The sequence below is a fragment of the Globicephala melas genome, chromosome 15 (assembly GCF_963455315.2).
Source record: "Globicephala melas chromosome 15, mGloMel1.2, whole genome shotgun sequence".
NCBI classification, from domain to species: domain Eukaryota; kingdom Metazoa; phylum Chordata; class Mammalia; order Artiodactyla; family Delphinidae; genus Globicephala; species Globicephala melas.
The window spans coordinates 70,571,145-70,594,505 of record NC_083328.1 but is presented as its reverse complement, the minus strand read 5'-3'; the positions used below and the strand labels follow the sequence as shown (position 1 = coordinate 70,594,505).

The 23,361-nt window shown below is 48.7% G+C and overlaps 1 protein-coding gene across 1 annotated transcript in view; it reads left to right on the top strand.

The window, feature by feature from the left end:
• Nucleotides 1–23,361, top strand: part of JPH2 (junctophilin 2) — a 59,656-nt gene that overhangs the window by 11,906 nt on the left and 24,389 nt on the right. Inside the window, exon 2 of the mRNA XM_060284953.1 lies at nt 12,078–12,867. Within this exon, the coding sequence (XP_060140936.1) occupies nt 12,078–12,867 (790 nt within the window). The remainder of the gene's footprint in view (nt 1–12,077; nt 12,868–23,361) is intronic.

Here is a 23,361-nt window from a genome sequence, read left to right as displayed (position 1 = left end):
GGCTGGAGGGTTGGCAGGGCCCAAGCCAAGAGGGCTTCGTGGGTCACAACGAAGAGTTTGAATTTCATCCTTACAGCAGATGCTGTGGGACACCCTCAGTCACGCCGCGGGAGCAGGGTCCTCTTTTCGCCAGCCGCCGGAAGTTTGGGCTGCTGATGGCTCATAGCTGGCCATTGCCCTCTGTCAAAAGGAGGTACCTCCCTCTGGGGGTAACCCACAGTTAAGGACTAGTTGATACAGGCGTACAAAGACCCAGCCTCCTTGCTTTGATTTTGGACAACTCTGGAGGGCCATACCAGCTCCAGAGATCCCCACGGGATCCAGTGAGGCTTTAGCTGCAGCTGTTCGACTTCTTCCACTCATTGAAGCCTGCTTCCTTCCTTACGGCTGTTTGCCCTGAGAGCCCTCCCCCCAGAATCACCCACATGCAAGCTCAGTCTCAGAATATGTTTCCTAGGGGACAATCCTCCCTCAAGGTACTGGGAAGCCGTCACAAAGTTTTACGTGGGGATAACCTGATCACATCTGCATCTTACAAAGGAGATGACTCTGGCGGCAGCGAAGCATGGATTGAAGTGGGTATCTGGGGAGGCAAAGACCAGGGCAGATGCTACTGTAGTTAACCAGGGAATATTGGCACAGCCCTGCTCTAGATGGATGGAGTGGAGATAAAGGGAAGTGGGGAGAGATTAAAGAGATATTCAGAGTCAGGTCTGTTTCCAAAACCCAAGCAATTTCCATTATTCTTTGCTGCTCCCAAAGATGTCTCAGGTTTGACTTGCTCTCTCTGGGACACAGAATCCATGGTCTTCATCAAGGTGGGATGGGTCCCCTATAGTCAAGAGCATCTATGTGGCTGTCCATGGCATGGGCACGTGTGTTCACCACAATGTGCATTCCTGGTTTACCTCATCTGATTTAGGGTGCCTGGACAAGAGCCGTGACCCTTGGACTCTTCTGGCGCTCACTCCCCTACCTGCCATGCTCTATCTTAAACCCTGTCTGAAATCTATTGTTGACACTTCCATGGTCCTGCCCAAAGATGTTGAACTAACTTCTAAGACTACGTGAGAGGACTTGGAGAAGGATCAGAGATGGCTGTTGGACAAAATAGACAATATATAGACAAGATAGCGGCCATGGGTGGGAAGAAGTGATGAGAGTTTGGAGGAAGGAAGGTGGCCTGGGTAGGCTTCTGAAGCAGGTGGCTTTGAAAGTAGGCTTTGGGGGATTTGGGGAGGAAAACTGAGAAGGTGAGCTGGGACCAGGTCATGAAGACACTGAACTGTCAGGTAAGGACTTCCATGGGCAGTGGGGACCTCTGGAGAGGAGCTACTCCTGATTACTTTCTCTCTATCTCTGTTCAGTCCCCTAGGGACACTGACAGTTGGACACTGACAGTTGGACAGTTTCCTAGAAATAGGCAGGTGTCACCGGCCAGAGGGGATGGTGTTCTCAGTATTCATTCTGTATTTGGAGGCGGAATCCATGGTCTGACCCACAGGTCTCTTCTCTGTCTCCCCTTGGGTTTCCGAAACGGTCATGCTTTCTTCCAAGCTGAGGTTTGGGTGAGGGTTTCTGAACCTTTCACTTGTAAGAGGTATTCTGAGGTTCTTAGAGGTACAGAGGAGAAAGCACTGGCCGGGATGCTTGACTGTGATCACCAACAACGGCTACACTGGTGTGATCATGAGCAAGTTATTTACATTTTTTTTTTTTTTTTTTTGCGGTATGTGGGCCTCTCACTGTTGTGGCCTCTCCTGCTGCGGAGCACAAGCTCCGGACGTGCAGGCCCAGCGGCCATGGCTCACGGGCCCAGCCGCTCCGTGGCATGTGGGATCTTCCTGGACCGGGGCACGAACCCGCGTCCCCTGCATCGGCAGGCAGACTCTCAACCACTGCGCCACCAGGGAAGCCCTATTTACATTTTTAGTGCCAGTTTTTCCCACTGTAAAATCAGAATGCTAATACTTGTATCTCTTTGGATATTTTTTTCTGTCTGCAAGTAACAGAAAACCCTAACTCCAGATGACCTAAACTAGCCCTTTCCAACAAAAATATGACATGGGCTCCAAACATAATTTAAAATTTTCCAGTAGCCACATTTAAAAAGGTGAAATGAATTTTAATCACATCTTTTATTTAACCCATTACCCCAAATATTATAATTTCCACATGTAATCAATATGTAATTATTAGTGAGATATTTTACATTCTTTGTTGTACTAAATCTTTTTATTTTTATTCATTTATTTATTTATTCATTGGCTGCACTGGGTCTTCGTTGCTGTGCGCTGGCTTTCCTAGTTGCGGCGAGCAGGGGCTACTCTTTGTTGAGGTGCTCAGGCTCTAGAGCGCAGGCTCAGTAGTTGTGGCACGTGGGCTTAGTTGCTCTGAGGCTTGTGGGATCTTCCCAGACTAGGGCTCAAACCTGTGTTGCCTGCATTGGGAGGCGGATTCTTAACCACTGCGCTACCAGGGAAGTCCCTGTACTAAAACTTTTAAATTCAGTGCTCAATAACCACATGCATCTAATGGCTACCGTATTGGACAGCACAGACCTTGTTTAATAAGGATATTTCTAATCACACATAAACAAGAATCCAGAGGTAGGCAAGCCTCAGGACTGGTTAATTTGGAGGCACAACAGCATCAGCAATAACACAGGTTCCTGCTACCTTTTTGCTCTGCCATCCACAGAGTGTCAGTTTTGTTCTCAGCTAGTTCCCCTCATGGTCCCAATATGGCTGCCACAGCTCCAGGAGTCATGTCCACATGCGACAACATCCAGCAGAAAAAGAGGGTATGTTTCTCCACAAGTATCTCTTCAGAAGAACTAAGAACTCTTTCTTGTCTCCCTTGCCCCACACCTTTTGCTGACTTACCTCAGGTCTCAATGCCAGAGTTCATCACATGTTCATATGCTCATGTCTAATCCAATCACTGGCAAGGTGGATAGTCTTGAATGCCTGGCCTTTTTTTTTTTTGGCTGTGCCTTGCAGCTTGCAGGATCTCAGTTCCCCTACCAGGGACTGAACCTGGGCCCTGGCAGTGAAAGCACCAAGTCCTAACCACTGGACCACCAGAGAATTCCCGAATGCCTGGCTTAGAGCAATCAGGATTTGCCCCTGGATTGGAGACCTTACTCTGAGTCACATGGGAGGAATACTGGACCCTGGGACAAAAATTAAGGCTCTATTAGCAAAGAGGACAATTGTTGTTGGGTAAGCAACAACCAACAGTAGCTGTACAATAATACCTGCTCCCCTGACCCGACCAGGTTAAACTGATGTGAGCCTTATGGTCATTTCCCAAAGTGGGTTCCAAGGAATACTAACCCTGACAGGTGTTCTGCAAGAAGGGTCTTCTGATTAATGAGCATCTCCTCACGGAGACTCATGGTCCCCAGGAGCACTTTAGGAGTTCTGACAAACTCCCACAGGCAGGAAAACTCTCATTTCATTTAACCTCCTCAAACTGTCTTGACTTCAGAATTGTTTTTCTTTTTTTCCATGATAAAATACATTAACACCAGTTTCACGAAACACATGTTTTGGAGATCCTGCCTTAATGGATGATTAAGTTATACAGCCAGGAAAATTTTCCACAGGCTATACACCTCCAGTTTGGCCTCTTATGGTCAGAACTGGATGAGCAGCACCTACCACGTTGGGAAGACTCCTGCAGACCAGGTAGTGGATAGAGGCCCCAGTGACTCAGGCCACAGGCATCCTTTTCCTGAGAAGGAATGAAAAGTGCAGTTTTGCCCTAACTAAACTCATCCAAAACTTGGATTCAGACCCTATGGGGAAGTCGCACGTCAGGGTGCTGGCGTGTGGTTACTTGCTTATTTTCCTAGACTTAGTTTTGATTACCCTTTCGGTGTCTTCCTTCCCTTGCTTTCTCTTTGTCAAAGCAAATGTATTCACACTGACGTTTAAAACCGCAGAAGCCCTCTTATCTGATGTCATCAATACCAAATGCAAGCTGGTTAACTGAATGTTAGTAAGATCAGAGAAAGATTTTTAAAATGATTTATATATCTTATGACATTTATTTTCATTTATATCACATTTACGTAGAGTGTATAGATATTCAGTCTTTTTCATTCACTAATCTTTTGATGGCAAAGCTTTTTTTGGGGGGGAGAGAGAGACTGTGCTTCGCGGCTTGCGGGATCTTAGTTCCCCGACCAGGGATCGAACCCGGGCCCTAGGCAGTGAAAGCACAGACTCCTGACCACTGGACCGCCAGGGAATTCCCGGCAAAGCCTTTTTTATGATGGCAGTGGAGTTTCCCATTGTCTGTCTTCCATTCCTGTAGCGTATCATCTATAATTTCCAGTTTCTGTTGGTTTCTTTAAAATGGAGCAAGAAATTAAAGACACTGCAACGTAGTCCGAGTGTAGAAAACATCTAGATTTCTATAATTTTGTTCCAACCTTTTATAGTTATCCCATTCATGCCAAATTTGGGAGCGATTTTTAAGGAACTGTCTCCCTGTGAACATCCAAAAACATTCAGCTTGTGTTTGGAGAAGTAAGACTCTTCTTCTGTACACTCATAGTCCATTGGTTTAGAGAACAAATATTAATAAATAACAAAATTTCAATAATGAGTACAATGGAGGTAAACAGGTTTAGGAACAGTCTTAAATAAACACACAGTTCCACATGTGGGACCAGAGGCGTGGATTTGCTAGGGCATAGGCTGCTGGCCAGGCACATCAGGGTGCTAAGGGCATCAGCTAGCAGGTTTTACAACAGAGGAACAGAGCATGGTGGCTAACTGTAGGTCAGTGGAAAACTTTTACAGAATTCATATTAGAATCATCTGAGATGCTTTCCAGTATCCACATCAACAAAGTCATAACCTCTGGCCCTGGGGAGTGGATCTTAAACTATAGATGTGGCTTCCAGAAACTCCTCCATCCTGTGTGTTTAGAGGGTGTGGAGGCAGGTCTCACTGATGAGCAGACCCCCAAATGTTCTTCTCAAGGACAGAAGTTCTGAGGCCCGACTCAGGGGTGTTCCCAAACCAGCGAAAGCCGGGCATTCCAGGCCACCAGCCCGCTCTCTTACCAGCACACACACCTAGGCAGAAAACCAGAGCTGGTCTCATTCTCTCCCTCTGAGTTCTCTCTGTCCTCCCTGGCTCCTCTTCATCTTCCCAGTTAATCCCAGTTAATCCTTTGCCAGCTTTTCTGAGCAAAGACTCTGACCTGCCAAAAAGCTAGCCTTTATTGAGCACTTGCTGTGTGCTAGCTGCCTCACATAGAGTTCACTTAATCTTTGGTCAACCAACCCTCCCCACTCCACTGCCAACCAGGATCTGGATCGTCATCTCTCTGGACCACACTGCTGGGGCTGCTTAACGTTTATTTCTGATGATTGATGAAATCCAGTCTATTGCTGGCACTAGACTCCAAGCCCCTTGAGGGCAGGGACCACGTCTATTCACACTGCATCGCCAGCACCTAGCCCAGTGAATGCAGGGTGCACTGCAAATACTCGCTGATTCAAAGGAATGAATGAAAAGCCATATAAAGTAGGTATCATTACCTCCATGTTATAGGACAGCTGAGGCTTACCGGGTTTCAATAACTTATGCGTGTTTTAGAACTATCCAGTGTCAGAGTTAAGGTTAAAACCCAGGTTATTCTATACTAAACCTGAAGGGGAATTGCAGGGAGAAGGCGATATTCAGGTTTTATTAAACTTGGGAGCCTGGTCTGTATATTAGGACTACATTTACCATGGTTACAGACTTCACCAGCCTTTTACAAATATTCCAATAACTCCCAGAGTTAGATGTGAGTATTCTCGGTAGCCACTGCCAGTCCCTACTGAGCACTTACCATGCGCTGAGTCATGAGGGGAAAGAAAAATGCAGCTCCTGCCCTTGAAAGAACAGCAGGGTGTCATTCAGGAGAAAATCCTCCCAGATTCATCAGATGTTAACTCAAGGCTTCCTCAGGCCTGGGAACTGTGCTAGTTGCTGAGATCACAGCAAATAAGCTAGATATGATGCCGTCCCTCTTGGAAGCCACAGTTTGGTAGGGAAGGCTTAAGGTGAATAAATGATCATAATAATCAGTTAGCTGCTACTACACACAATGCCCAGAAGAAGTACTGACATCATGTGGTAGTACTCAGGGGGAAGGGCTCAGGAAATCATCCTGGATGTAGTCAGGTTTAAGCTGAATCTTGAAATATCACTAGAAGCTGGCCAGGGGAGGAGAGAGAAGAGCACACCAGGAAAAAGAAGGGAAGCATGTGCAAAGGCCCTGAGGTAGGAAGGCGAGTGTGACTGGAGAGCCGTTCAAAAAGAGTCAGGAAAGGTGGGCAGGGGCAGCCCACTCCGGGCTTTGTAGGCTGCTGAGAACCTTGGTCCTTACCCTGCGGGCAGTGGGAAGCCCTGTAATGTCTACAAGTCCCAGTGAGGGGATCATCCCCAAGGGTATTAGGAAGCGCTTCCTCTCAGCCAGATGGCTGTGGGTGGGTCCTCCTCTCCCTCTTTGGATGCATTCTTCCTGTCCCCAGAGAGAACTGTCCTGCCTTAGAGAGTCAGGCAGGGGATGGCTCCAGCACTTGGCTCTTCCCCCTTCCCAGGGCCCCATCACTCCCAGCCTCCCCTGGGTGTTTGTGCCTCTTGCCACTTGCTCGTAAGTTTCCTAATATAGCCTGGCCATTTCCTCCCCAACTGGAGGCCAAGAGCCCTTCTCCTGTTGCAATCTCAGTTTTTCCTGGGCTTAAAGTGGCCACGTCAGCCCATCTCATGCCAAATTTAAGCCAAAGGTAGACTGGTTGGTTTAATTTCACAAACTTGTCCAATCTCGAGATTAGATGTCTTCCTTCTTTTCTCTGGTTTACCATCTTCTCTGCTCTTTTCTCACTCACTTCCCACTTTGATTTATATATTTTTTTCTTCTTTCTTCTGAGACTTCTGGAAGGAGCACAGCCAGACATGGGTGTGAGTTTTGACTCTGTGCGTTTATTAGCTGTGTCATCTTCGGTGAGCCTTATAGGAACTATTAAATATCTCTCTGGTCATTTCGCAGACCTGTTTTCAGATGGATAGAGCAGAAAGAAAAGAAAATAGTTGGAAAGTGCATGCTATTCACTCACTCACTCACTCATTCAGCAAATATTTATTGAGTACCTATTTGATACTGTTCTAGGTACTAAGGATACAACAGTGAGCAAAAAAGAATGGAATCCCTGCCTTTGTGGAACTTACATTCCAGTAGGAGAGATGGTTAATACACAAAAGAAAAAGCAAAATATATGTAATATTAGATATGCTATGAAGGAAAAAAGTAAGCAAAGAAGGGAGATAAAAAGAAAAAACCTTGGGTGGGGGTTATAATTTTAAATAGGGTGGTGAGGGAGTCTTCAGGGAGATGACATTTGAGTAAAGGCTTGAAGATGGTGAGGGAGTGAGCCATGCAGATATCTGGAGGAAGAACATTCTAGGCAGAGCAAACAGCAAATGCAAAGGCCCTGAGGCAGGACCATGGCTAGTGTGTGGGAAGAACAGCAAGGAGGCCTCTGTGGCTAGAGTGAAGTGAGGGAAAGGGGAGAATGGGAGGCGGTAAGGATGGAGGAGTGATGGGGATGAGATCAGGTAGGGCCTTGTGGGTCACTAAGGACTTCAACTTTTTTTCTGAGTAAGAAGGAGCAGAGCAGTGTCGTGATCTGGCTTATTATATTTGAACAGAATCCCCTCTGATAGGTGCGTTAGGGAGATAATGGTGGCTCGGGCTACCATCTAGCAGCAATGGGGGTGGTGAGACGTGGCGAGCTTCTAGATTCACTTGGAAAGTAGAGTGGACAGGATTTCCTGATGGATATTTGCAGGACACTGTACTGGGTAGGGTTTTTTTTTTCCTTAAAAATTTATTTACAAATTATTCATTTATCAAATCAACTTTATTGAGGGATAATTTCCATGCGATAAAACACATTTTAAGTGCACAGTCTTTTTGTTTTGAATTTTATTTTATTTATTTTTTTATACAGCAGGTTCTTATTAGTCATCAATTTTATACATATCAGTGTATACATGTCAATCCCAATTGCCCAATTCATCACACCCCCACCCCCACCTCCCCGAGGTGCACAGTCTTGACAAACGTCTACACCTGTGTAACCACCAGCATAGTCAAGATACAGAACATTTGCATCAACTCAGCAAGTTCCCTTGTGCCCCTGCACAGTGGATCCCCCTTACCCCTCTGGTAACCACCGATCTGCTTTCTATCGCCATAGTTTAGTTTTCTCCAGGCTTTCATGTCATTGGAATCATATGATTTGTCTCCGGCTTCATTCCCTTGGCATGTTTTTGAGATCCACCCATGTTGGTGTGTGTTTCAGTAACATGCTACTTTTTATTGCGGACTAGTATTCCATCGTGTGGTTGAGCGCAGTTTATCCATTTTTCCAGTTAATGGACATTTGGGTTGTTTCCATCTTTTGTTGTCTCCCAAAGAAGCCGGAAAACAGGTATTATTTTTCTACTTTCCAGGTAAGGAAATTTGAGGATCAGAAGAAGTAGCTTGGTCAAGGTTCCCCAACTTAGATGGTGTTTGAAACCAGTTTGTCTCTCTCTGTGTTTCTTTCTGTCCCCCTGCTTCCCACACAACGTGGCCCCATGTGGATGAACTTGGAAAATGGAGCATAATAGTTTTCTATCTGTCTCCTCACATTTTCATCCTTTGTACCACACTCTCATTTCTTTATTCTCTACACTTGCCACATAATCCCACTTCCCCCCTTGAGTCAGACCTCAGTTCAAATCCCAGTTCTGCTTCTTCCTCACTGTGTGACTTTGGGCAAGTCACATAACCTCTCTGAACATCAATCCACCTAAGAAATGGAGACCATATTTGCATCTTCCTTTGCGAGGTCATGCCCAACGCTCTCATCTCTCTCCGTCTCTCTCCATTTCTCTTTGGCCCTGTTACAGTTGACGTTCTCTGATCGTTGGTTTTTCGTGGCTGGTCACTGAAGGGAGGTGAGCCCTGCTGTCCTCTCACCCTGGCTGTTCCTGCCTGCCGTACTGAGGGGCCAGAAGCACCAGACACCCTCCCCAACAAATTAAAGCAGAATTTCAGGTGGCAAGGCCCGGGGATCTGTATTTTATCTTTAGCTTCTCACATGCAGCCAGGATTGAGAGCTGTGGGCTCAGAGCATGAGTTTTGGGCATCAGATAGACTTGGGTTTTGATCCTGCTTCCTTCGTCAAGTCTAGTAACTTCTCAGATCACCAACTTCCTCTCCTGTAAATAAGCATCTGCATGAGACCCACCTCACAGGGTTGCTGGGAGGTGTAAGTGAACCCCCCGCATTGTACGTGATCCTTGATGAGGTCTCTTCACACACAAAGGGCTGGGGCTGGGTAGGCGTGGGACCCTGAGCCGGAGCAGTCTGTGCTGGGAGGGGCCGGGCCGCGTGGAGTCATGGGGACTCACTGTCCTTTGCCTCCAGAGTCACAGTGCCCCGATTCCTAGAAGCCCAGCATCTCAAAGTGAGGCCGAAACTTAGAGCCTCATCACCAACACGTCATTGACTGACGGGGCAATTGAGCCTGTAAGAAAGGAAGAGAGTCACCCAAGGTCACACAGTGAGATGGCGTCTCTGGACAGGTTCAAGCCAATCAATCAGCAAATATTTCTGGAGCACCTCTATGTGCCAGGCACTGTCCCAGATGCTGGGGATACATCAGAACAGAAAACAGGAAAGATCCCTGCACCCACAAGGCTTCCATTCTAGCAGGGGAGGAAAAGCAATAAAGCAATAAATATAAATAAATAAGTCATATGGTATGTCAGAAGGTGATAAATGCTATAGAAAAAAAAGAAAAAGTAGATCACGGATATCTTGGTGCTTGTGGGGACACAGGCAGACTGTAGTTTTAAATAGGGTGGTCAGGTAGTCCTCAGTGAGCAAACACTTGAAGGATATAGGTAGGAAAAGAGTTCCTGGCAGAGGGAACAGCCAGTGCAAAGGTCAGAATGGGAACATGCCTGTCAGGTTGACCTTAAGAGTCCCTTACCAGCCATCCTGGGTATTTGTTGTTAAGCCATTTGGTTCTTTTGGTTAACCAGGGCAGCACATCAGCTTGTGTTTAAAACAGCGGCTCTGAATTTCCCCCCTCCCTTCAGTGAACATGATGTGTCAGGCACTGTTCTACATACAAAAGGCACAAAGACGAAGGCAGAGAGATGGCTTTCAGTGGTGCTGCTGCGGAGAGACCAAGGAGGTAGAACAGCTGTGTGTGGGGGTGAGGGAGGTGTTGAGTTGGAGATGCTGTGTAACATCTGGGGGCATCCATCTCCAAGGCAACATGTGGAGCTGCAGAGGGGAAGAAGTTGGGGATATATTCAGGAGAATCTGCAGGACACAGATGGCAGTTATAAAAACACCAGATGATGCAGTCACCCAGGGACGGTGGGGAGGAGGCTTTGGACGGAGCCCCGGGGAGCACAGCCTGTTAGGATGGGGGTGGGATACGACGATATTTTGTCACCTTTGTATCAGCTTGTTCATACAACTCAGGTGACCTCACACGCTAGCATAACTTTGTAAAAATCACATCACACATATCTTTTCTTTCTTAGTTCTTCAGCAATATTAACTCATTTAAACCTCCAACAACCCTATGAGGTAAGAGGCAATGGTTACCTGTTTGACGGGTGAGAAAGCTGAGCCTCAGAGAGGTTAAGTCACTTGCCCAAGGTTACACAGCTAGCAAGGGCAGAGGCAGGGTTCGGACCCAGCAGCCTGGCTCCGCAGTCTGTGCTCCTAACCATTACTCTGTGCTGCCTCTCTATTCACGTCGTGGCCACATGCACAGATTCTATTTCCCAGGAGATCAGGTATTCATACTCATGGACATGCAAGGCCTTCTTGTTACCAGCTTCCTGTACACGCCATCTTGCGTACACGTCGTCTTACACGGTCTCAGTTTCATTAATGCGCACAACTTCACACACTCAGCCTCGAGTGTCTCAGATTACTTTGTGCTTTGACACTCAGATGGCCTTGTGTACTCAGACCTCACACATACCCATAATGTCACCTCCACTGGGCACTCACTCCAGTGTGTACACTCATGAGCTCACAGAGGCAAAGGACACCGATAGGCATGTTCCTAACAGTCTCCTCTACCCATGGCCTTGCACAAATACACACTCGCCTGTGCCCTGCAACATTCACACCGCTATGCAAACTCACCATCTTATGCATTCATGACCTTGGACTTTCACGTCACCTTGCACACTAGGACAACCATGCACACGCATTCAACCTCACACACCGACAGAGCCTTGCCTGCTCACAAGTTTGCACTCTTTGATCCTCTAGTAGTCTTGCACCCTCACTCAACTTTGCCTTTCCTGCATACTTAAGACCTCAAATGCTCTCATAACCTTATATACGTCCCATGCTCACATGATCTCGGTCACCCTCTGTGCACACACTGCCTTGCACACTCAAGCTTCTACACTCACACAAATGCGATATTCACGCTACCGCACAAACTCACTGTTGTACCACTCGTGCTCTGGCACATTCATTTGCTCTGTGTGATTCCAAATCTGTGCACACTCACAGAGCCTCATCTGCTCACACAACCTCACACTTAAGACGGACTCACCCAACCTCACCCGATTTCGCACAGTAAAGATCCTGGCGCATTCCCACCAACAGAAATACTCACACCGGTCATGCAAACTCCTTCCGGCCTGTCTGCTCGTGTCCTGGCACGCACTCCCGGGGCCCTGCCTTCCCGCACAACTTCACACACCGACACTCGGCATCACACCACCTCACTCCATCTTGCACGCTCGTGGCCTCGCCACGTTCCCACCGACGGAAATATTCACAGCACTCCGCAGACTTCTGGCTTGCACGCGTTTGTTCTCCCACACTCATTCACGCAACCTCACACGCTCGGAGCCTCACAGGCTTCGGTCACTCCACCCTCCCTGCCCCGCAAGGGCCTGGCCCGCCCCCGCCCCGGCGCCCCCGGGGGCCCCGTCCGGCCGCCCCACTGACCGCCCTCTCCTCGCCCGCAGGGACGTACCAAGGCCAGTTCACCAACGGCATGCGCCATGGCTACGGCGTGCGCCAGAGCGTGCCCTACGGGATGGCCGTGGTGGTGCGCTCGCCGCTGCGCACGTCGCTCTCGTCCCTGCGCAGCGAGCACAGCAACGGCACGGTGGCCCCGGACTCGCCCGCCTCGCCGGCCACCGACGGCCCCACGCTGCCCGCGCCCGCCATCCCGCGCGGTGGCTTCGCGCTCAGCCTCCTGGCCAACGCCGAGGCGGCGGCGCGGGCGGCCAAGGGCGGCGGCCTGTTCCAGCGGGGCGCGCTGCTGGGGAAGATGCGCCGCGCCGAGTCGCGCGCGTCCCTGGGCAGCCAGCGCAGTCGCGTCAGTTTCCTCAAGAGCGACCTCAGCTCGGGCGCCAGCGACGCCGCGTCCACCGCCAGCCTGGGCGAGGGCGCCGAGGGCGCCGACGAGGCCGCGCCCTTCGAGGCCGACATCGACGCCACCACCACAGAGACCTACATGGGCGAGTGGAAGAACGACAAGCGCTCGGGCTTCGGCGTGAGCGAGCGCTCCAGCGGCCTCCGCTACGAGGGCGAGTGGCTGGACAACCTGCGCCACGGCTACGGCTGCACCACGCTGCCTGACGGCCATCGCGAGGAGGGCAAGTACCGCCACAACGTGCTGGTCAAGGGCACCAAGCGCCGCGTGCTGCCGCTCAAGAGCAGCAAGGTCCGCCAGAAGGTGGAGCACAGCGTGGAGGGCGCCCAGCGCGCCGCCGCCATCGCGCGCCAGAAGGCCGAGATCGCCGCCTCCAGGTAGGACCCCGGGGGCGGGCGCAGATGGGTTGTGCCCCGCTTGGGGAAGAAATCCCGAGCCAGGGCAACCTAGGAGGCCCTGTTTCGGCTTCTTTCTCCATCAGGGGCTCCTTCATGACTCTGTATAGAGGACTCTATATAGAGGGTTCATTGGAGGTGCTTCGGGATCTCATGTCACCTGTTCATCTATTGTCCAGACATCCATCCATCATCCATCCATCCATCCATCCACTCAGTGACTCCCATCCGCCCATTCACCCAACCCCTACCTTCACTTTTAAACCTTACATTCACCCAACCGTTACAATATCAACGTGAACAACCATCTATCTACCCACCTATCCACCCAGCCCCTTAACTTCCTGCTTACTCATTCAACCACCCAGTCACCCATCCAGCCACCAGCCATTCATCCAACCACCCAGGCACCCATTCAACCACCCATCCATCCCCTCATCCCCAGCACCCACTTTCACTCAACTTCTCCCATCCACTGAACCACCAGCCATCCTATTCAACCATACGTCCATTCACCCAGCCACCTTCATTCACCCAGTTACCTCCATTTATCCAATCACCCCATTACCCAGTCATGTTTCCATTCACCGAAACAACATCCACTCCCACCCACCTAGCCAGCCATCCAACTCTCCATCCTTTATGCATCCATCCAACCGCCTTCATCACCCAACCATACTTAGATCCCACAATCCATCCACCCTTCCATTCACTAAACCACCTCCACCCACCCATCCGCCAGCCCTGCGTCCATCCGCCCTCCATCCATTCAGTACCTACCCTTTCATCCATATTCAAGCCCCTCTATGTCTTTTTATTGTACTTCAGAAAAAGTTCCAATGTTGCCTTCAAAGATTTATAACACCTACTGTGTGCATGGCACTATTTTAAGTGGTTACAGGCATTGACTCATTCAGTCTCCTTAACAGTTTTATAGTATTGGTACTATTTTTATTTCCATTTTACAGATGAGCTAAATGAGGCATTGAGAGATAAGGTGACTTGTCCCAAATCACCCAGGTAGCTAGTGGCCAGGTCGTAGGTGGTTCCTCCCCTCCTATCCAGCCTCCTTTTCTACCACCCTTTCCTTGGACCTGGATTTTTTTCTCTGTACCAGTCACACTGGCCTTTTATTATCCTTCTCTGGTTCTTCCTGTCAGAAGGCTTTTTTTCCTCCTGGTTCCTTTGCCTGGACTGCTCTTCCTTTCTCTTGCTGCCCCCTTAGTGTCTATTCCTCCTTCAGAGCTCAGGTCAAGCTTGACCCCCATAGAGAGCTGATGAGGCCCAACCCCCCGTCACAGGCCACCTCTCACTCAGCTGCGTGGATGTCTTCTTAGAACATCTCACAGCTGCAACTTTATGCTGTTTATGTGATTTTCTTTTAACCTAATACTTATAAGGAGCTTCCTATGAGCCAGTCACCATTCTGAGGTCTTCACATACATTAACTCATTTAATCTTTACAAGATCGTGAGGGGGTATGTACTATTATTATTCCCATTTTGCAAATGTGGCTGAGCTGCGGGGACAGCAGAGGGGGCGGCGGGACAGTGGTGACAGGTACTAGCCTGTCCCAGTGCCTGTAGCCATCCTGCTGGCGGCTCAGAATGAAGCGGGCTGGAGGCTTTCGCACTGCGGTCTTCAGGATTAAGCAGACCGAGGGCCAAATCTTGGCCCTACCATCTTTTAGCTCAGACCTGGGCAAATCAGTTTGCCCGTCTGAACTTCCATTTCCCCATCTGTGGTGCCGCCATTGCTTAGTTGTATGTTCTTGGCTAAGTCAACCTCAGTTGTCTCATTTATAAAAATGGGGTTGGTCTGAGAGTTAAGAAACATAGTGCAAGTCCAGTGGTTCACAGCCCTGTCATGGCATGAGTTCCCTTGGAAGCCAACTTTGAGATGGAGATTAGCGTGCAGGAAGTTTATACAGGAGCACTCTCAGGATCAACACCTGTGGCGAAGGGAAGGCGGCAGGATTGGGCGGAGGGAGATGCCGGGCTGCCGTGCAGTCTCCACAACGCATCAGCCGACCGCAAGGGGCAGCCTGCAGTGCAGATGACCTTCAAAGTTATCCCAAGTTGAAGTGAGGGAGCTGGATCTTTACACCCTCTGCACTGGATGCAGGCTAACGTCCAGAAAGGGGCGTGACCTGGGGCTGGATGGCTCTTCTCAGCCAGGGGCAATCCCTGGACAGGACTGACAGCGGGCAGCAGTCTGAGCAGCTGGGTTGGGGGCAGGGGGAGGGGAGAAAGAAATCCTTGGTTCTGAAGGGGAGACTGGGTAGCAGATCCCATTGTCTACTACAGTGCTGGCCACCTAGCAAGGACTTCATCAATATTACTAGTCATTGTCGTCCTTCGATGAATTCATTCTACAGATGTGGAAACTGAGGCTCAGAGAAGGAAGACAATATGATTTAGCCCACCTGACAAGCGAGTGAGAGAAGCAGGGCTTCAGCCCCTGGCTTTCTGATTCCAAAGCTTTAACCAGCACATTTTCCCACTCTAAACTTGGTAAACTTTAAATTGTCATGAACGTATGCGTAGGTAGTATCATTAAGGCAGAAAGAAGGTGTGGGTAATTTTCTTAAGACTTCTTGGTTAGGGGCAGAGCCAGGCTTGTGACCAGGCGATCATATAATTTATTGTCCAAACTTGGACACTTTTATGAGTAAAAGGGGGCACTTTTAAAAAATAACACTTTTATGTTGTACTGATTTTAGATTTACAGAAAAGTTGCAAAGATAGTACAGAGAGTTCCCATATACTCTCCGCCCAGATTCCTCTAATGTTAACTTCTTTCATTACAGTAATACATTCATCAAAGCCAACATTCATACCTCACTGTTACCTAAACTCCAGACTTTAAGGTGGTGTCTGCCAGCTTCTTCTACTATAAAGTCACCATTTTCCCCTTTCCCTAATTTAATCTTTGGAACACAGACATCAAGTTCAGCCCATATTCAGGACGGAGAAGGGTCTGGAATTAAGCTCTACCTTTTGGAGGGGGAAGCATCCACATACATTATTTGGAATCCTTCTGTACGGAAGATTTGTCTCTTCTTCCAAATGGAACATTTAAAATTATTATGCCAAGTGTATATAGTTACGACAGGTGTAAGCCAGCACTGTCTGGGGCCACCCTGGGACACAGCAGAGCTTAGATTACGTAAGAGCTGAAGCTCTTGATTTGGAAGACCAAGAGTTAGCGTTCTGGCTCTTCTACTGACTTGCTATGTGACCTTGCCCAAGTTGCCTCACCACTCTGAACCCTGGATCTTCTTTCTTCCTAGGGTTTTTTGGGGGAGTAGATGAGCTAACGCCTGTTAAACGCCTGGCACAGAGCAGCCAGCAATAAAAGCAGTCATTGCCAGCATTTAACGTTTGCTTTTAAAAGTGAGGAAGTGGAAGCTTGGAGAGAAGGAGGGATTCCCCCAAGCTCTCCCCTGCTGGGGGCAAACTCTTGACCCTCTCTGCCCCTTTACTTTCCCGGTCCTTCCTGCCAAGGCTGTGCCCTTGAACATGAAGGTGTTGAGCTGCCTCCAAGAAGGCTGCCAGGCCCACAGCTGGGCACTGAGTCTCTGGAGTGAGAAGGTGGTACCAGCTTCCTCCGCGCGGTGCCACTGGGAGGGGAGTGTAGGGGAGATTTGGATTCCTCATCCTGGATGCCCGCGGGGCTGGTGGCATGTGGGGGGCAGCTGCCTTACTCGGTTTTAAACTCAGATTGAATTTCCAATTAAGGTCATCTTGGGGTTAGGAGGAAAAGCAGGGTTGTCTTTCTCCTGGGGGCTTTGGTGAGTATTCGGGCTGCAGAGAACAGAAAGCCTTCCCAGCAGCCTTCAGGCCCAGGCAGGCCTAGGGTTTCTGTCTATTGTGACCTCAGGCTCCCTGTCCTGGGCTTACATGGAAGCTATCAGCTCAAAGTCTAGGATCAGGACAGCTTTCCCAGGGAGGAGGGGAAAGCTGAGAAGTCTCATCCTCTAAAGTGGGCGATGGATTGAAAATGATTCTAGATCTGTGCTGTCCAATATGGTAGCCACTAGGCATATGTGTGTGTCGAGCTCTTGAAATGTGGCTCATGTGAATTGAAATGTGCTGCAAATGTGAAATACACACTGGCTTTCAAAGACTTAGTAAGAGGGGCTTCCCTGGTGGTGCGGTGGTTAAGAATCTGCCTGCCAATACAGGGGACAAGGGTTCGAGCCCTGGTCCAGGAAGATCCCACATGCCGCAGAGCAGCTAAGCCCGTGCGCGACAACTACTGAAGCCAGCATGCCTAGAGCCCGTGCTCTGCAACAAGAGGAGCCTGCACACCGGCAGGCTTGAATGAAGAGCAGTCGCCACTTGCCGCAACTAGAGAAAGCCCGTGCGCAGCAACAGAGACCCAACACAGCCAAAAAAAAAAAAAAAAAAAAAAAAAAGACTTAGTAAGAAAAGAATGTAAAGTAACCTAGTAATAATTTTTTATATTGATTACAGGTTGAAATGATTATATTTTAGATATAGTGGGTTATGGGCTTCCCTGGTGGCGCAGTGGTTGAGAGTCCGCCTGCCGATGCAGGGGACACGGGTTCGTGCCCCAGTCCGGGAAGATCCCACATGCTGCGGAGCGGCTGGGCCCGTGAGCCATGGCCGCTGAGCCTGTGCATCTGGAGCCTGTGCTCCGCAACGGGAGAGGCCACAACAGTGAGAGTCCCGCGTACCGCAAATAATAATAATAGTAATAATAAATAGATATAGTGGGTTAGAGAAAATGTATCATTGTAATTAATTTCACTTATTTCTTTTAAATTTTTTGAATGTGGCTACTAGAAAAGTAAAAAAAATTACATGTGTGTCTCACGTTATATTCTTCTCGGACAGTGTTGCTCTAGACCCATTCAGGGCCCTAAGGAGATAGTCCAACTCCTTCACTGACCAGATGGGGAAACTGAGGTACAGAAAAGGATAAAGAGATACCCATAGTCACTGAGTGATCAAGGGGGGAGCTAGCTTCATGGTTCCTGATTTTGTGACTACGAACTCTTTTTGTAATGCCTCTTAAGGTCGTGGATACTGGGCTGTGGAGGGAAGCTGGGATATTTGGGGAGGTGGCTAAACTTTTCTGGTTGTCATGACAACACCCTGATAAATGGCTCCCTTCTGGAAGGAGCACAGGGAGTGGTTCAGAGTGGGGCTCCGGCTCTGCCTCTTGCTGGCTCAATTTCATCTTCTCTCCAGACTTTAATTCTTTCATGTCTAAAAGGAGAATAATGGTATCTACCTCAAAACGTTTTCACAAGGGTTAAATCAGAGACTGCATATGCAGCACTCAGCACAGGGCTGGAAGCAGGACTCAATGAATGTTAGCTTCTCTTGTCATTGTCTAGGATTCTTGTTGTTATTGTTGTCATTGTGCCCCTGCAGCAGAGGCAGGGGCTGGCCTGCAGGAGATCTCAGCTGCCCCAGGGTGTGAGGCTTGGAACATCTCAGGTTTTTGACCAGGGTGGCATCAGTGTGGCCCTGAAAACAGGGCCCCCTGAATTGGTCTGTCCTCTGCTCCAACACCTCCCCACCCCCATTTCAAACTACCCCCCCACACACAGACACACACCCAGATTGACCCTGGAAATTCCCAAGTTGAATGCAGGGTTAGAGTTGGCTTTGTGAGTTGCCGGGAGGTGAATTTCTCGGGTAAGTAGCTAAGAGCTTGGGTTATGGCATTGAACTGACCCAGGTTTGAATCTGGGTTCAGCTACTTACAAGCTGTGTGACCTTAAGCAAGTTACCTCACCTTCCTGGGTCTCACTTTCCCTTTCAGTCAAATGGGAATTATGTTAATTCTCTTTCAAAGTACTGTTGCAGAGAGTAAAAGAGATAGCCCATGTAAATGGATTTTGCTTTGAAGGCATGCAAGGAGATATACGCTGTTACAATGAATCCGGTTATGATGAATCATTTTGTACTGATCTGAGTCTCCCTGAGAATGATATCACCCCAAGGGAAGCCTCTGTCTTCTCTCACAGTCCCTACAACTGTTTCCCAAACTTGCATCTTGTGCATGCCAGAGTCCCAATTTTTGCTATATCCATGTATCACCTCTGCTTTCCAATTTAATCTCTATCTTTAAATCAACTTACTTCAAAATATGTACAATTATTGAAAAGAAAGACTTTCGACTCCCTGTTGAAAGTGAGAGACCCATAGCACGGGAAGTTCTGAAAGCAGAATGATGTTATTCAAGTCTAAGGTCAAACTATTAATTCCAAAGATCCTAATCCTGAAGACTGCTTTCTTTTTGCTAAAAAGAGACATTGACAAGAGATGGACAGGTCTGAGAGACCTGTAGGCACCTGACTGAGGTTTGTCCTTGACCAACAAGAAGAATGGTCTGATGCTATTTCAGGCTGTGGCTTCACATCTGCCCATTTCCAGCACCTACAGGGTGTGCAGACCATCCTGGGGAAGAGGGTCTGGCCCTAGGCTAGGCCAAGGTCGGTCTAGGTAACTGCCCATGTTCGAGCCTGTTTAATTTTTATTTAACAACAATCCAGGTAGTCCTTGTTTCTAGGAGCCAGAAGGATTCTAAGTACCTTACATATATTAACTCACTTAATCCTCAAACCAACCCTATGAGGAAGGTACTATTATTCCCATTTTACAGATGAGGAAACTGAGGCACAGACAGGTTAAGTATCTCAAACAAGGTCATTCCTCTGAGTAATGGCAGAACTGGGAGTTGAGACCCCAGAGCCAGGAGACCTGGTTCTAGAACGGTCTTAACTGTGATCTGACCTTTGGCTGGATTTCTTTCACAGACATTGATTAGCACTTACCCTGGGCCAGGCTTGTGCTGGGGCATTGGTCACCCAGTGGATCCGCATGGCCAGCATCCTCTGGGGACTCACAGCCTAGTGGCCAAGACAGAATGGGATTTGACACAGTCAGTGGTGGGTTAGAGGGACAAGTGAGCAAAGAGTTACTAACTGCCCCAGAGGTGGTCTGGGAGATTCCCTGCAGGTGATAGGTGACTCTGCTTAGGAGTTTGCAGATGGAGACGAGGGAGAGAAAGGTCATTCCAGGTAAAGCCACAGAGGTAGGAATGTGTGTGGTTTGTTTTGGAAGCCATGAGTCATTGGCAGGGCTGGTGTGGGTGGGGAAAGAGATTAGAGATGAGCCCGGGAAGGCAGCCTAGCACCAGGTGAGGATGGCTTTGAATGCCAGGTTAAGGAGTTTCGAACTTACTATGCAGCAGGCATTGTTCTAAATGCTTAGCTAAATTCACTCATCTAATTCTAACTGTGGCACACAGAGGTTGTTAAAACATGCTCCAAGTCACATAGCTAGTAAGTGATAGAACTATAATTCTGGCCCCAGAGTCTGATCTTATCCAGGACAGTTTCTGCCACTTGAGATACAGTGAACTTCTCTCTTTCCTCTTTTTTTTCTTTTTCTTTTTTTACATTGTTCAGAAAAACATACTTGCTAAAATTTAAGGAAATTCAGAATAATAGAAGATAAAAAGCAATAAAACCCTTTTTCTACTTCTACCTCTGTTGCACCTCTGAAGTAACCATTGTTAACAGTTCACTTATAGCATCCTTCCATTTACCTATTCTGGTTTGTGTTTTTCTCTTTTCTTTTCTTTTTTTTTTTTTTTGCGGTACGCGGGCCTCTCACTGTTGTGGCCTCTCCCGTTGCAGAGCACAGGCTCCGGACGTGCAGGCTTAGCGGCCATGGCTCGCGGGCCCAGCAGCTCCGCGGCATGTGGGATCTTCCCGAACCGGGGCACGAACCCGTGTCCCCTGCATCAGCAGGTGGACTCTCAACCACTGTGCCACCAGGGAAGCCTTTCAGCTTGCTTTTAAACTTAACATGTTTTGAGATCTTTTCATCTTATGCACGTACTGCCTTAATCTTTTTAACGACTGCATTATATTCCACAGTTCGGATGTACCATGATTTATTTAGCCAGATCTCTCTTGATGGAGACTGAAACCATCTCATGTTTTTACAATTACAAACGAGGCTGCAGTGAACATCCTTGGCCCATATTCTTGCTCGTGAAGCTGGTTAAAGGGATGGCTCAGCCAGGTACCTTATCCTATCAGAGATATTTGAGCATCAGCAGAATGCATTGGAAATATAATGCCGTTAGCCCAGGTCTTGGCAAGGGACTGACTCTTGACGTTCACGGTCAAAATGTAAATTCTGTGTTCTCCCCTGACAAGGTCTATGGTACTCTTGAGTGGATTAACACAAACAAGCAAAACTCCAAATCACCCCTGTCAAAGGTCCCACTGCCCCTCCATATTTTTTTAAATAGAAATTTAAGAATAATCGTTGCAAGGCGTGTCAAGTCATTAGCCTGCTGCAGTGTCCCCATGTCTCTGCCTGTCCCTGCTTGCACAGATATACTTTTATGGATTAAATTCCTAGAAGCGGAATTGCTGAGTCAAAAAGAACGTGCATTTTAATTATTAGCAGAACCCCAGTTAATCTCCGAAAGGGCTGTACCAAATTCATAACCCCCATCAACAATGTACAGTTGTGGGAGGGCGGTTTTCCTCACACCATCACCAACACCACGATTATCTTTCTTTTGCATCTTTGCCAAATTGTTTGAGGACAGTCAGGTGTTCCGTGAACCCAGTGATCACCGTCCACTGCCCAGGCCCACAGGGGCAAAAGTTTTCCCTTGTTCTGTTTCTGGCTCACCTCCAGAGGTTCTTGAATATGCGGTTCCACCGGGGGGATTAAACTCTCAGGGGGTGGCCTCAAAATGTTGGGAAGGCCCCCAGCCCCGGATTCCTGCTGCCCATCACATCTGTCCTTCAAGAACTGCCAGATGGACAAAATCCCTTTGCTCCCAGAGACCGAAGACTGGGATGAATGGAATTTCCTGAGTTGTCAGAGCTGGATTCTCATGATATACATGAGGCAGCTGTGACTCTAAGGCTGTGACTCTGAGCCGAGTGGTCTATGGAGAGGGAAGATCTTGCCTGGGTCCCTGGCAGCGGGAGATATTCAAACTGTGAGGCAGTGTTTTTGGGGGAGGCAGGCCTTCCAAGCTTGGAGAGGGGAGAAGCAGAGAAAAGACAGCATCACTCCCATCAGTCCTCAGAAAAAGCCGGTCAAAGGACATGGCCCAATGTGCTCATTTTACAGATGGAGAAACTGAGGCCTAGAAAGGGACAGCGACCCAGTGAGAGGAGCGTGGCCAGGGGGCAGAGTGTGGGAGGCTCTTCTGAAACCTCAGTTGGTTTCGGGGTCACATTTAATAGGTCATCCAGGAAGAGGACAGGTCTCTGGGAGGTAGAAAGGAGCATTTTGTCTCCCCCAGCCCCAGCCCTGTAAACTGTGCTTTCAGTCTGACTCTGGAACCTTTCCAGCTTGATATTTCAGCCTAAACAGCAGTCAGAGAACAGACAGGCAAACAGCCTGCACCTTTGGGAGAAAAATTCCCCTTTCCTCCAATGCCAGGGTTTCCCCATGTCCCAGTGGAAGGTCTGACCATGTGAAGCCAGTGCTTGGCCCTGACCGTGGCACCTGAGCTGAGCCCCAGCAGTGCCAGGGACTCAGGGGTCATCACCAGAAGGGCCTGGACACAGGGTGTTGGGATAACGGTAACAGTGAGAATAACGGTGGGGACCATAGGGTAAGCGCTTGAGGCCTCAGACTCAGGGTCAGGCTGCCTGCGTTCTGGTCCTGGACACTTGCTAGCCTTGCAGGCAAGTGACTTCCCCACAAACTTCCTGTCCCTCCATTTCTTCATCTCTAAGGTGGGGATCATGAGAGGTCCAGTCTTGGGCATATGAGAGGATCAAGCACTTGGGGGGCCGGGCACAGGTCAGGGCCCTGTTCTCACTGCTGGGTACCGGGCTCTGTGCTGATTCCCTTTATATGCATCATCTCATTTAGTCCTCATGAGGGAGGTGCTACCTATTATATTAACCCATTTCACAGATGAGGAAACTAGCCCAAAGTCCCCGAGTAACTGACACAGCAGGGCTTCAAATTCTCTGATCTGGACTCTACCCCGTTAACCACTGCTGGAAGAGAAAGTCTTTGAGCTCCAACATTTTAGGTTACTATCCTGCCAGTCTGATATTCTGTGCCTTGACCTTGGTGTCTGGCCATGCTTTTGTATGGCAGAGTGGTTGAAAGCATGGGGAGGTGGAGAAATTGAAGTTCGAATCCCGCTGTTTCTTGCCGGCCTTGTGTCCTTGGTCCTTCCTAAGCCTCACTTTCCTCGTCTGTAGAATGGGGACAGTAACAGCCTGGCTCACTGTCGTGATGAGGACTAAATGAGATGATGTGTGTAGAGGATTTTATGTGGTCTCGGTGCTCGGTAAGGAGAGGCCAGTTTTATCATCATTCTTCTTACCCAGAGAGTCAGGCGGGTGGAACTCGGAGAGGACAGCAGGCATTCCCTCCAAGCTTCGTCCTTCCCCAACTGCAGGCTGTTTCCCTCCCCTGGGTTTCCACAGCCCAGTCC